The sequence below is a fragment of the Episyrphus balteatus genome, chromosome 2 (genome assembly GCF_945859705.1).
Source record: "Episyrphus balteatus chromosome 2, idEpiBalt1.1, whole genome shotgun sequence".
Lineage (NCBI taxonomy): Eukaryota > Metazoa > Arthropoda > Insecta > Diptera > Syrphidae > Episyrphus > Episyrphus balteatus.
In genome coordinates, this window is record NC_079135.1 from 92,274,709 (window position 1) to 92,288,705 (window position 13,997).

A 13,997-nucleotide genomic window follows, 5' to 3' on the forward strand; every position below is an offset into this window, starting at 1 on the left:
ATAAAAAAATTTACCCAATCGATGAGCTATTCTTAAAGTTCGATTTTCTGGATTATAAAATGTTAAAATTTCGTGCTTCGTTTCTTGAATTAGTACATTTAACCAAACTGCCAAATTTGTTCCGATCATATGCATTAGACCGAATCGAGCAATTATCTTGTAGCGATATACTTTAATTTGCTGTAAGAAAAAAACGTTAGTAAGTTATTTAGTTTAGGGAAAGAGTTTTCATATTTACCTCATTGTTCAGAAATATGAAGTACATTTGTATAAAGATAAATGCCATTCGAGTTGCTGGTGTTAATGCCAGCATAACATTATGACATTTTGTATCGCGTTCTAATTCAAAATATTGACCGAATTCGAGGCCTGAATAGATCATACTTCCAATTCCAAAAGCTAGAAATAAAAATTGTATGGTATTTATAAAAACTTTTTTTGAAAACTAGAATGTAAAATATAATATCCACCCAACTAGTAAAAGGGAAAACGACGTAAGTCTGCAAAACGAATAGAAGTAAATTGGTTAGCTAAAAAGCTCGAAAGAAAACAGTAATTTTGTAATAAGGTAATCATCAATTAAAGATCTGCTTAGTTTTCATCAGGTGCTTAATATGTTATCAACTACAGTCAAGACCAAAGATTACTTCCGGGTACACGGGCCGAATTTTCTTTTTGCAATTTTTGAATAGATTTTTTTTAAAACAACAAAAATCCATTTTTTTTAAAATTCTTTTTTTGGCTCTCTCCAATTAAAAAAAATCATATAAAAGTATTTATATAACCTTAATATAAATCAAAACCAAAATTTTGTAAAAAAATGTTAGGATTAAAAAATATGCATTATTGTTTTTGAAAAATCAATTTTTCGAAAACGGCACATTGCATTTCCTTTTTGACATTTTTGTTTAAGGTCTGATTAATAATAATTACTACAAAATTTTTTCTTATTGATTTTTTTTTTCAAACAAAAATATTAATAAAAAAATATTTTTTTGAAAAACAGCTCCAAAGATCAGATTTTTTTCTAAGAAACAGCTCCAAAGATCAGATTTTTTTCTAAGAATAAATCTTTATAAAAGAAGTCTAGCTATGTACTTTTTTCTAGATCAAATTCATTAAGGAACTGTTTTTTTTATTGATAGTTTTTCATTTATTTTATTACTGAACACCTTAAAAGAAATAAATTGCACGACTGGGGTCGCACGTACTTGCTCTTATGCTTAAAGTAACTATAATGTTAAAGCTTTTTATTCAAGAAATTTAAAATTCGATATTTTGAAGAAATTTCATTAGTATAAAAAAATTAAATCTGTTTTTATAATTAATAAAACTCAGTTTTAAAATATCTTAAAAAAAAAAACAAATATGCCATTTTATTTCTCGTATAAAAAGGTATTTTTAGAAAAAAAATTTTGAAAATTGTAGGAGCCGTTTTTTAAAAAAATAATTTTTTATATATAAAATTTTTTAACATTTTTCAAAAAAAAAGTTGGTATGCCATTTTGAAGAAATAATTAATTTACACATAAAAACTAAATTTCAAAATTTTTCATTGATCCGTTTTCAAAAAATTGATTTTTCAAAAAAAAATTTTGAAATATTTTTTAAAAAACCAAAAATGAGTTTTTTGAAAATTTTCTAAAATTTTAATATTATCTCTACTTACACACTTTTTTATAAAAATTTTCATTTAAATCGGGTTAATTTTGTACGAGATATTCAGAAACGAAAAAAACCGTTCTATGACAGATACCGTAAATAACGGTACAAAAAATATTTTTTTATTTAAAAAGTTGGCCCTTATGTGTAGTATTACACACAAAAATTTTAATCAAAATCGTTAGAGCCGTTTTTGAAAAAAATTAACTTTTCTATTTCCGTTATATGGCAGGTACCGTTAGTTTTGGTCATAAAAAAAAAATTTCAATTTCCCCTCTAGGGAATCACCAAAAACTGCTAACTACCAAGTTTGAAGAAAATCACTTCACTCGTTTAGGCTGCAGCTCCAGATAGAGACAGACGGACAGACAGACAGACAGACAGAATTGCCGGACCCACTTTTTTGGCATTCTCCATCATCGTAATGTCATGTAAAATTGTTATCTCGAGTTCGATTTTTTTTACGAATCCTAAACTTGCCCTATAGTACCTATATCGCAAGTAAAAAAATCAATATCCGGTTTTCGAAAATTGTTTGAAAAAAATTTCAATTCTTGTTTTTTAATCCAAAAATTAATTTTTTTATATCGTTTTGGTGAGATTTCATTACTTTTTGAAAAGCGTAGTATACATCTTACGCCACTTAACAAATAACCCCTTTTTTCTACTCTCTTTAAATTTAAGTTTGACATACAATTCAAAACTCAATTTTGGAGTTTTACTGAACCATTACCACATGCGTACGTTGAGATGCTGGGGCCCCGGGGTAAGATTAGACAAGAATTTTGTAGCCCTTTGATTTCTTATATATAAAACATAAGAAAAATAAAAAAGTACGTATACGCCATAAATTTTTTTTTTTGCCCCTGATGTACCTATTATTTGTGTATCAATAAAATTACTCAAGTAATATTTTTTGAGGCCCCACGATAATATCGTGGGCACAACGCCAAAACCACGAATCTGCAAAATTGTTGTTTTGAGAAAAACGGCTTCAAAGTTTTGGAAACTTATGCAATCTTCTGGATAGTTTAGGCTTCTAGGCAACAGATGGAGGATCGGTCGGTGGTTAGAGAAATTTCATATGGCCCTTTCTTAGAAAATTTCTTTTGATCAATACCGGTCTTATAAATAAGGCTGTGGTACCAAAAATCATACTAAAAATGAACTTTGCTGGTCACTACCGTGCCAAAAGATAAATAAGAAGTTGGTTTCAAAATGGTTTTCTCAGAAAATCGAAAAAAAAAATTAAAGCATAAGATTTCGACTTTACACCTGTTTTCAAAAATCGATTGCAGGGTTAGTTTTATTTGCTTTACGCTTGAGCTGCCTCAATAGAGAATTTTTTGTTACACAGAAATGTCGATAGTATTATGTTATTGATTACACTGGCCAACAATTTTCAACTTTTTAAAATTTTCCAAAAAGATTTATATCAAATTTTATAGATTTGGGTTCAGTTTGCTCAAAAATAATATTGGTTTTTTTCTAGCAGCTCTAGTTTTTGAAATATTTAATTTTCCATTTTTGGGGAGATATTCATACTGATTTTTATGTTTTTTCTTATTTTAAGCGTTTATTCAAATTTTCCAGAAAAATTTATATTAAATTCAATGTATTTTGGATCAGTAAACCTAAAAATTCTTTTCTAGGAGCTTTATTTTTTGAAATATTTTAGTTTTTCACATTTTGGGGGTAATTTCGTACTTATTTTAAAGTTATGCATATTTTAACTGTTTGTTAACATTTTCCAGAAATCATTTAGTTCAGTAAAAATACAAAAAAAGAATGTTTAAGTAAGAAAAAATTTAACAAAAATAAAAATTGTATAAATTTCTATGCCTTTTCATGTATGAATAATTTAAAAACTAGAGCTGCTAGAAAAAAACTAATGTTATTTTTGGAATCAGCACCCTAAATTTAGTAAGAAATGATAAACAACGGCTGCTTGCAGGGTTTTCTTTTTGGATTTTCATGAAATGTCTAAAAGTAAATATCTAATAAATTTTCACATTTTTGTACTTGAAAACAGGTATAAAAACATTTTATTTTGACCTCTAAATATCGAAATATATGACTAAGGGCCAATTTTTCAATAGTCAGATAAACTTTAGATAGATCTCATTCCTAGGAATAAAAGTTTTTTTTTATATTGATATTTGTTCTTCTGATAGTCTAACTGACGATTGAAAAATCAGGGCTAAATAATAAAAATACGTGTTTTATATTTATTAAAGGCAAGTGCTTACAGGTGGTTAATTTTAAAATACAGCATGCTCTTGAGTTATAAAGGGTTAATGGTAGAATTAAACAAATTAATAAAACAATCTTAAATCAATTCAATCTATTACACCGGCACACAAAATAAAAAAAGTGTCATGTACCAGGAACCAGACCTATCTTTCTATATGTTTTTAGGCACGCTGAATCCGAATTTTAAGTCCGTTTGGCCCGGTCACCCTCCTTGGATTTTTAGGACTTTTTTTTAGAGTTTTTTGCATTTTTCTCAAAACTGAAGGGTGTTCGTGCAAAACGGACTTGAAATTCGAATTCAGCGTGCCCAAAAACATATAGAAAGATAGGTCTGGTTCCTGGTGCATGACACTTTTTTTATTTTGTGTGCCGGTGTTATCAATAAATTGTTCCGAATATGTGCATATTATGTGTATTTGTGCAGTATGCGATTTGCCAGAATTTCCTTGTGTACATTCTTTCAATCGCAAGGCATTTCAAAAATTTCGACAAGAAAATTAATACAAATTTGCCCAGTAGCAAAACGTACCCTTCTGCTTCTTAAGGTTGAAATTTTAATATCTGAAATACTGAAATACCATTGGTTTGAAATTTTTATTAAAATTTGAACTCGAGATAGCAATTACTATGATAGAAAATAGAAATCTAGTTAGTCCCAAAATTCTACATTCTACAAAAACTAATTTAAATATGAACAACAAACCAAATCAACAAACATAAAAACCATTTAACAACTTTCTAAGTTAACCACTGTAAACTCGCAGATATCCCCAGATTTAGCAATTTGTCATATCAAATTTTATCTGAGTTAGAGAATATAATTGTCTTCTCGCGGTTAAAGTTTCAACCAAACACACACTATATGCGTTGTGTATATCAACAACCAAGAGTGGTTTTAAAGACTTTTAGAAACTTGAAAACATAAATCGGTTTCTTCTTCTTTTTTTTTTGTTAATTTTCCGCGAAGCTATTAATCCAAAATGTTCACTTAGAAACTTGATCCTTTAAAACTTTTATCTCTGTTTTTTTTTTTTTATTTTCTCACCCAAACGAAAAAAAAATGAAGATTCGCTGCCGGCTTTCTTTATATGTATAAATGTAAATATAGAACTGCTTTTGATTCTATAAATCACAAAACTTTTTCAAGTATGAAATCGGAAACATAATTAATTATATGCCACACTACCACCATCCACCACCAATCGTACTCCCTAAGGAGCTTTCCGCAACAAATTTACATTTCGTTTCCGGCTTTGACTTCCTCTGTTCTGTTCTAAGTGTGTTATGAGTTGTGGTTATGATGGCTTTTGAAGGAAGGAAAGGAACCTTTGCGATGCGAGGCGCTTCTTTAACAAAAAAAAAAACGAAATTAATGGAAAAAAATCACTTTTTTAATTCAATTATACACAAAGAACAAAGACACAAGAACCAGAAAGAGAAACAAAAAAAAATTCAGTTTCTTGGGGAAAAAAAACCAGTAGGCAAGGAAAGAATCTCATTTTGTCACCTTCTTCATTGCTTATTTCTTATTCAGGAAGTGGAAGGATCCTAGAATATAAGGTTCAAGTTGATAATCACACCGTGGAACACCTAATTTGTCAGTGCAGAGAGGGTAGGTATAAGTACCTAAGGCCATGCCAAGCGAGCGAGAGACTTTGGCAAAGGCAAACTTTAACTCTGGAAGGAACTCATTAGCACAAATTTTGTCCTTATTCTTAAACTATTCATTCAACGGAACACTTCAAACGTGTCCTTTTATTTTTATTCCCCCCCTTGTAGATGGTTTAAATGGTATGTATTGGTTTCTTGAAAATATGATCATTATTGACTACCAGAGTAAAAATATGTATTGTATTTTTAGATAAAAGAAAAACATTCCTTGGCCGCCGCACCACCGCTTTATGGCGGAAAATTTCGCCGCACCACCCGCCGCTGGATCTAGCTTTCATTTTATATGGAAGATTTCCCCACGCCATTTCTTTGTTTGTTGTTAAAGTCAAAATAACTTCGGAGACGATTAAAACATTTGTTTACGAAAAAAAAAAACAAGCGGATTCCGTATTGAATTAAGCGGATTTCAGCATGGTTTTTTGCCAAGATGGCTCCCGTCTTTAACTAAGCAGACAAATCTTATTAGTTTCTTGAATGTGCAAATTTAAAAGAAATCCACTTAATTTAAGCGGAAAATCTGAAAAAATAAAGAAAACTGCAGCTTAAGCTTAAATCGGACAATAGTTTTAAAATTTTTATTTTTTGTCGATTTTCTAAGAAGAAAATTAATTTTTAATTGAATTCAAGCTCACCTTAAATTTAACAGAATTTAAGCAGATTCCACTTATTTTAAGCGGAAAGCGTATGGTTTTGAGCGAATGAGATTTAATGTGGGCATCATCTTATTTAAAGGTGACCTTTATTCTCCGTGTATAAGTACGAAAATCTGGTAGTGCGGCTGTACTTCGGCGGTGTGGTGTTGCGGAAAAGAAAAAGACCATGATGCAGCTATGGTTCGGTGGTGCTGCGGTGGAATAGAAATTTTTGATAATGGTGCTGTTGTGATGCAGCGGAATAAACAACTTTTGAACATAATGTAGCTGTGGTTTGGCCGTTGTGCGGTGAAATAGACATTTTTGATCGTGCTGCAGCGGAATAGTAATTTGTAAACATGGTTCGGCTGTGAGTCGACTGTGGTGCGGCGCGTATAGACATTTTTGTTTTATAGTGCGGCTATGATGCGGCGGTGTGGTGCAACTGTGTTTTTGGTGCTGCGGAGTAGAAATTTTTCATCATAGTGCGGATGTTGTGCGGCAGCATAGTAATTAAAAATTAATCTATTCCACAAGCAAGCAGTCACAACTCATTAGAATGCCTTATAATCTGCAAGACCCAGTGAGGTGTAGTGTTTTCATAGTTTTTTTTTTTTTCTTTCTGTTTGATGATATTTTTTTTATGAGAGAGTAAAGGTTCTTAACTTGGAAGTTTACACAACCTCTCGTTGATCCTATATACTCGTACTAAGTTTAATTCCCAGGCTTGCATATTCATAATTATAATTCAGAGAACTTGAAGCGATGTAAATAGAGGATAAGTAATCCCCTTTTGATTTTTATCATGAAGACTAGAGAGAGAATGAGTTCGTGCACTTGCATATGTAATTTGCAGGATCATATACTATAGTACTGCCATTAAAAGGGCGACTTAGACGGAGAACTTTATATAATTTTTTTTTCACATTGAAAAACTTACCAACAGCACCCATTCTTAAGTAGAAACTTCCGTAGTGATGTTGACGTCCCAATGGGGCCAACAGGGATGGCCTACGCGCTGATGGTATTGTACTTGGAATCGGCTTGCTATCTGTTGAGTTGCTACTTTCCGTATCTGATTCATCCATGCTCTCCGATGAGGCACTAGTTGAGGTACGTTTCTTCGAGGATGAAGATTTCGTTGGAGATCCTGTGTGAAAAAGAGAGAGACAAAATAGGAGACAGTTGAAAAATTATAAAATAATTTAATTATGCGCTACTGAAAGAGCTCTTCTGGCCGACGACGAACGACAACGAGGACGGAAAAAAATAAAAGGACTTTGCCAGTGACTGGTGTTCTTCTATATACCATCAAGTTGAGGGTTTATTAAATTTCAATTTAAATTTTAAAAGTTCACATAACATGAAGTAGTCATATAACTCTCTATAAATAACTCTTCAACATGAAAGTGGTTCGAGAGTTTCAAAAAGTAGGTAGTGGTTACATTATTTTGTATAAACAAAATAGGAGAATAAGTAAAAAGTATATGCCTGCCCGAAAGCCTCCCTTTTTGGTTGAGAGTTTGAGAGGATATATGCACATGTAAATGAGCTATACCTATAGCTATAAAAGGATACAGCATGATATTAAATCTGTTTTGTAGGACACTATAATGCAATATCGTATAATTTGCAATTTTCTCAAGAATGAAGGAAACAAACAAAATTAAATTCAAATGTAGGTCGTTTAAGTAATTTAAAGCTGGGAGTTTTTATAACATTAAAGCTGTGTGCGAATTGCGTTAAAATGTTGGTTAAATTTTCTACCACGATTAAAATTTGACGTTTGTTTGAAAAAGGGATCAAATTTATTTTTTTGCTGTGCGAATTGGGTTAAAATGTGTTAAATGGGACTTTTTTTGGCACTACTTTAAATAAAATTCCCTCAAGATAAAACAAAATTACCCTACAAAAATTGTTATTTTTATATTGAATTAATTATTTGTTTTAACAAAACCCAGCTGAAAATACATAAAATTACATATTCTAGTATGAAAATGTAAGAAATTCTCAATTTCACATACTTTTTTCTATTCTTATTTCACCTCATTCCGATCAAAAAGACATTTTTTATTCAGTCTTCGAACACTAATTCATAGTTCATCAGCTGCCAACAAAATAGAAATATAAAAAATAAAAAAACAAACAACCAATTCGTACATTTTCAAGATGAATAATAATTTTAGGAAGTACATTGTATTAATACTTTTACATTTCATAAAAAAATCAACGCATTATAAAAAAAACAATTTCAAATCTATCTTGATCTTTCTATCTTGAGAAACGTCAAATTTTAACCACTAGTGTCAAATTTTACCCTGCTCCGAAGCTGGGTTAATCTTTAAGATAGAGTTATTTAATTATTTCACGTTTAATGAGAATAGTGATTTATGTCTTGCTATCGGGTATTTGTATCCCATATGACGAAATAGAATTAGCATTTTCCGCTATTTGCAATATGAAAGAATCTTCCAATAGAATGGTGATTGTTGATCTCTGGATTTACTATGTGAATTTGCAGTATCGCAACAAAAAACTTTTTTCTTCACCTTATCTGGACAAATATCCTTAATTGCAAATATTAATATGTACAATAATTTCTGAAGATTAGTTGATTTTCAATATAAACAAAAAATGGTACTGGGTATATGAAATGATACAATTTTCAACATTTTTTTATTGCGTTTTTCAATTTGAAATTTGATGGTGTTATTTCGATCTGCCTTATATATATCCTGTCATTCAATGCTACATCATTTTTCAGTGTTTATAACAACTTAATTTTTCTTAACTTTGTTTTCATAATAATCTATTATTCTTTTATATTTCTTTTTTCATTTTATAAGGATTTACTTTGTTTGTTTGTGAGAAAAATTGTGTACACTGTGGCGTATACGTACTTTTTATTTTTTTTTTATTTAATTTTTGTTAATCAATTTTGATATTCTCAGTTCAGATTATTTAACAATCGATTTTCTAAGTAAAAAATGTATGTAGGCCAAAAAACTGCTTATTTCATTTTTATTTGTAAAATCATATAATTAGGTTCTTTCACTAAGGGTCAATTTTTGAATAGTCAGAAAAATCCCAGTTAGAGCTTATTGAATACATTTTTTTTTATATTGACATTTATTCTTCTGATAGTCTAACTGACGATTTAAAAATCAGGGCTAAATAGTATTTTGGTCCATGTATATATTTTTTTCGTATATTTTCAATGCAATTTAAAAATATTTGCATAGAAAATAGTATTTATTGCATATAAAAAAATTTTACTTTAAAAAAAATGCAAATATTTTTCAGTAGCAATGTACTGAAAAATATTTACATTGAAAATAAAATTTTTATTGCATTTAAAAATATTTTGCATTAAAATTAATATTTTATTGCAAATACTAAATTTTATGCATTGAAAAAAAATCAATGCAAAATGTGTGTATTAAATATTTTTTTTATATTCGTCGAATTTCTTAAAATTTTTTTGTATTGCAAAATATTTTTATTTGCAATAAAAAATTTATTCTAAGTGCAAATACATTATTTATATAAGATTTTTTTTTGCAAATTTTTTTATTTGGAATAAATTTTTTTAATGTAATTTTTTTTTCAGTTGTAATATTTTTTTTTTACTTGCGATATATTTACTATAGGGCAAGTTTAGGATTCGTAAAAAAAATCGAACTCGAGATAACAATTTTACATGACATTACGATGATGGAGAATGCCAAAACAGTGGGTCCGGCAATTCTGTCTGTCTGTCTGTCTGTCTGTCTGTCTGTAAGAACCTCGAGCTACAGCCTAAACTACTGAAGCGATTTTCTTCAAACTTGGTAGTTAACGGTTTTGGGTGATTCCCTAGAGGAGGAATTGAATTTTTTTTTTAGGACCAAAACTAACGGTACCTGTCATATAACGGAAACAGAAAAGTTGATTTATTTCAAAAACGGCTCTAACGATTTTGATTAAAATTTTTATGCTTACTGTTATTGATAAGAGCCGCCTTTGATAATACAAAAAATATTTTTTGTACCGTTATTAACGGTACCTGCCATAGAACGGTTTTTTGGATTTATGAATTTCTCATAAACCGACAAAACAGATTTCGACCAAATTTTTAATACAAAAACGTTTAAACAATCATTATTTAAAAAAATTTTTAATTTTTCAAAAAACACATTTTTGGATTTTTAAAAAATATTTCAATTTTTTTTTTTTGAAAAATCAATTTTTTGGAAACGGGTTGGTGAAAAATTTTGAAATTTCGTTTTTATGTGTAAATTAATTATTTATTCAAAATTGCATATCAATTTTTTTTTTTGACAAATGTTAGGAAATTTTAATATATAAAAAATTAATTTTTTAAAAAACGGCTCTAACGATTTTCGAAATTTTTTTTCTAAAAATTCCTTTTTATACTAGAAATAAAATGGCATACTTAGTTTTTTGTAAAAGAGCATTTAAAACGGTATTTAATTATTTATAAAAATAGATTTTATTTTTTTGCACCACTAACGAAATTCAGTGAAAATATCAAATTTTAATTTTTCCCTTATTTTGTTCAATTGAAAACTTTAACATTAGAGTAACTTTTACCATAAGAGCAAGTACGTGCGACCCCAGTCGTGCAATTTATTTTTTAATGCAAACATTTTTTATTTGCAATACCTAAATATTTTTTCAAAATTTTTAATGGAAAACAAATGCATTATAAATATAATAAATAAATTTTTTACAACCCTGATTTTATTTATGAAAACCACAAACTAAACAGAAATGAGATTTAGGATTGTATTAAGCTGAAATACTTCCTAATTTCTTATTATTTCTTCACAATTTGATGGATAGTAGGTCAATTAATTGTAAAATAAATATTTGACAAATTTTGCTCGTCACTGTTATACACTTATAAAAACAAAGCTCAAATACTTTTTGTTCACATGGTCTATTATTTTTCGAAACTAATGCTTTCTTTTTTCTAAGGGATTACTACTTTTGTTTCTAACAAAATCGTATGTACACTGTGGTGTATACGTATTTTTTTTATTCTAGCATTTCTCGTTTACTCTTTATGCATATTATAAATGTTTATTCTATTCATTATTACTTTAAAAAAATATAAGCATAATAATAATGTATTAAATTCTATTTTAAAGAAAACTGATTGTAGCTGGGAGTTTAAAAAATGCATTAAAATTTGATTTTTGTGTTGAGCATCAGTTGCGTCATATTTCTTTAAAAATTGGGTTCAAGACATTGATGTAGTCATTTTTTTTTTTTTTATTATTTAAGATAACATTTCTTATGAATTATTATATTTGTTTAAAATTTAAATCGATTCTCAGGGTTTATTTCACAAATATCTATTTTTCAGGAAGGGACTTCGGACTGTTCAAACATAAATTCGTCGCCCTAATATTGGAGTGCCGTACCAAATTGCATTTTTTGAACTAGGTTTGCTGTCTTATGTTTTCGAAGTTGCTCTTTTCAAATCTGCTATCCGTTATTTTCTATCTTTTTTCGTTGAGATATTCACTATTGTTTTGACAAAAACAACAAATTTTGGCATTAACGTCAAATTTTTCATGCAATTTACGAAAATTTCATTTATGTATACCATACTAAAAATCAAAAAATGCCAGCGGTTAGTTCTTTCGCAATAATCTGCCGAACATTTGAATGCGATTTCCCAAAAATGTAAAAATGGCGTATACGCACGGCACTTCAATGCTAGGGCGACGATTTGTTAAACAAATTCTTAATAAGATTCTTTATACAAAATCAATTGCTTAATTTTTCTACGAGTACCCACATTCATATGTATGTGTGTACTTTATGCATACCTCTCAAGTAAAATTATATATAAAAAAAAAAACAAAGAAAACTATGAAAACTAATAAAACGAGTTTCTAACCTTCAGTGTTATATCCATGGCATCAACAACTTTTCTTAAACCCATATTATGTTACATGAAATAAAACTATTATAATTTGTTACAACAGACATTTCCCCTATTATTTCCTTTTGTCTAGAAGTGATGCCAAATTGTTAGGTTGCCAAATTACTTCATAAACGTCAAAAACATAATGTTTCCGACGTTCTAAGAATGATTTCATGTAGTTACTCTGAAACACCTTTATATTTTCTTCTTTTTCTACAAAAAAACAAACTGCACAGGAAATTCTGCTTTATTTTTTTTTTTGTATTTAAAATGAATGGAAACATAATTACAGTTACATTTTCCCTATTAGTATATCATGTTTGGGTTTCAGAAATTTCCATCTGGCACAAATTGTAGTCATGTGAAATGCAATTATACACCATGTACTATGGCATTTTTTGTTCTTTAAAAAACACGAATGAATAATAGTTTATATACAGTAGCGGATTTGGGAATTTTAAGGGTAGGGCCTTTCAAAATAAAAAGGGACTATACTCTATAAAGACCTCTGTGCTGAGTATTTTAACCTCCGTAAACGAAGAAAATCAGACAACTTTGCATAAATTACAACAAATTGATACTGTTTAGCTGGACTGTTGTCGTTTTTGCAAGAAATCTTTATCATAGCTCCATCTTAACCTAACTGAAGGTCATAAAACAGTTGCTCGAAATTTTAAAAAGGAGAAAACTAAGATTTTTAATTCCTTTGAATCAAATCTGCAAGGCCCTTTTTCCAATTTTCTATAAATCCAGCCCTGACACACAAGTTCAAACATTTTACACCACAACACCCATAATATTGGCAGAAGAGCATTGCTCTAGCTACTGGAGATGGAAACTGATCTAAAGTACGTTACGTTCCGCGTACCAAGCGAACCATCCTTTAATGTTATAACGAACTCAACTCACCTATACTTAATGGAATTTTCGGTCGACCCCAAAGCAATGTGGCGTACATGAAGAACAGAAACAGCATACTTCCAATATACAGATACAGATAGTACACCTGAAAAGATACAAACACACAAAAAAAAATATAATAAAATACCGTAATTTGTAAAATGCATCTCTGCAATATATTCAGTATAGATTTTTTTTAGGAATGTATTAGTGTGAGTTTCTATAAAAAAAGGATATAAAAAAGTAAACAAAAATGTTGAGGTTAGGAAAAAAAGAAGAAGAAACAAAAAAGATTGGTAAAAGTTTGCCAATTTTGTGTTTCTGTTTCTCAAGGGTAAAAGGTAAATATCCTGGCAGTGTGTATGATAGCGTTGCCAACTTCATGTACATCAATAAACCCGAAGCAAAGTGAAAGTGTTATATCCAGTCGAACGACCCAGACTATGGTACTTTTTTGGTATTTCGGTTTGTATATTTTGGAATGGAAAATTTGTCTGCAGTTTTCCTCGTCTCATGTCCATCCGTGCAAAATTTTCTATGTGTTTGTATTGAAGCTGCAAGGACAACGCAGCAGCAGCATCCCAAAGGTGGAATAAACTGTCTATGCACACCAGGGGGACCCATGCACATGATTTACTGACTCGAACACACCCTCTTTCTCACGAAAGTTTCTATACATTTTCGAGGTATGTCTGCCAGGTAGTCAGTTTTAGCTGAGATGTTGTTTTCGCTAGAGAAAAGGTGGAGGAATTAAAAGGTAATAGGGTAAAAGGTACAGTCGTCCGGTTGGTATTGGGGGAGGTAATTTGACTGTGGGGCTGTCTGAGATTTAAATTGATTCCAAGTGATTAATTTCCGGCGCCAAGTTATGTTCGTTTTCAATTGAGGATAGAAACCCGAACTCTACGCACGCATTTATGCCTTTAACCAGTCGAAAGCTA

The 13,997-nt window shown here is 29.8% G+C and overlaps 1 protein-coding gene across 1 annotated transcript in view; it reads right to left on the reverse strand.

Annotated features, from left to right (window-relative positions):
• LOC129912353 (proton channel OtopLc) overlaps positions 1 to 13,997 on the reverse strand; it is a 144,788-nt gene that overhangs the window by 2,889 nt on the left and 127,902 nt on the right. Inside the window, exons 4-7 of the mRNA XM_055990574.1 lie at positions 13,066 to 13,162; positions 7,159 to 7,368; positions 239 to 399; positions 15 to 180 (exon numbers count right to left, since the gene is read on the reverse strand). Coding sequence (XP_055846549.1) covers positions 15 to 180; positions 239 to 399; positions 7,159 to 7,368; positions 13,066 to 13,162 — 634 coding nt within the window. The remainder of the gene's footprint in view (positions 1 to 14; positions 181 to 238; positions 400 to 7,158; positions 7,369 to 13,065; positions 13,163 to 13,997) is intronic.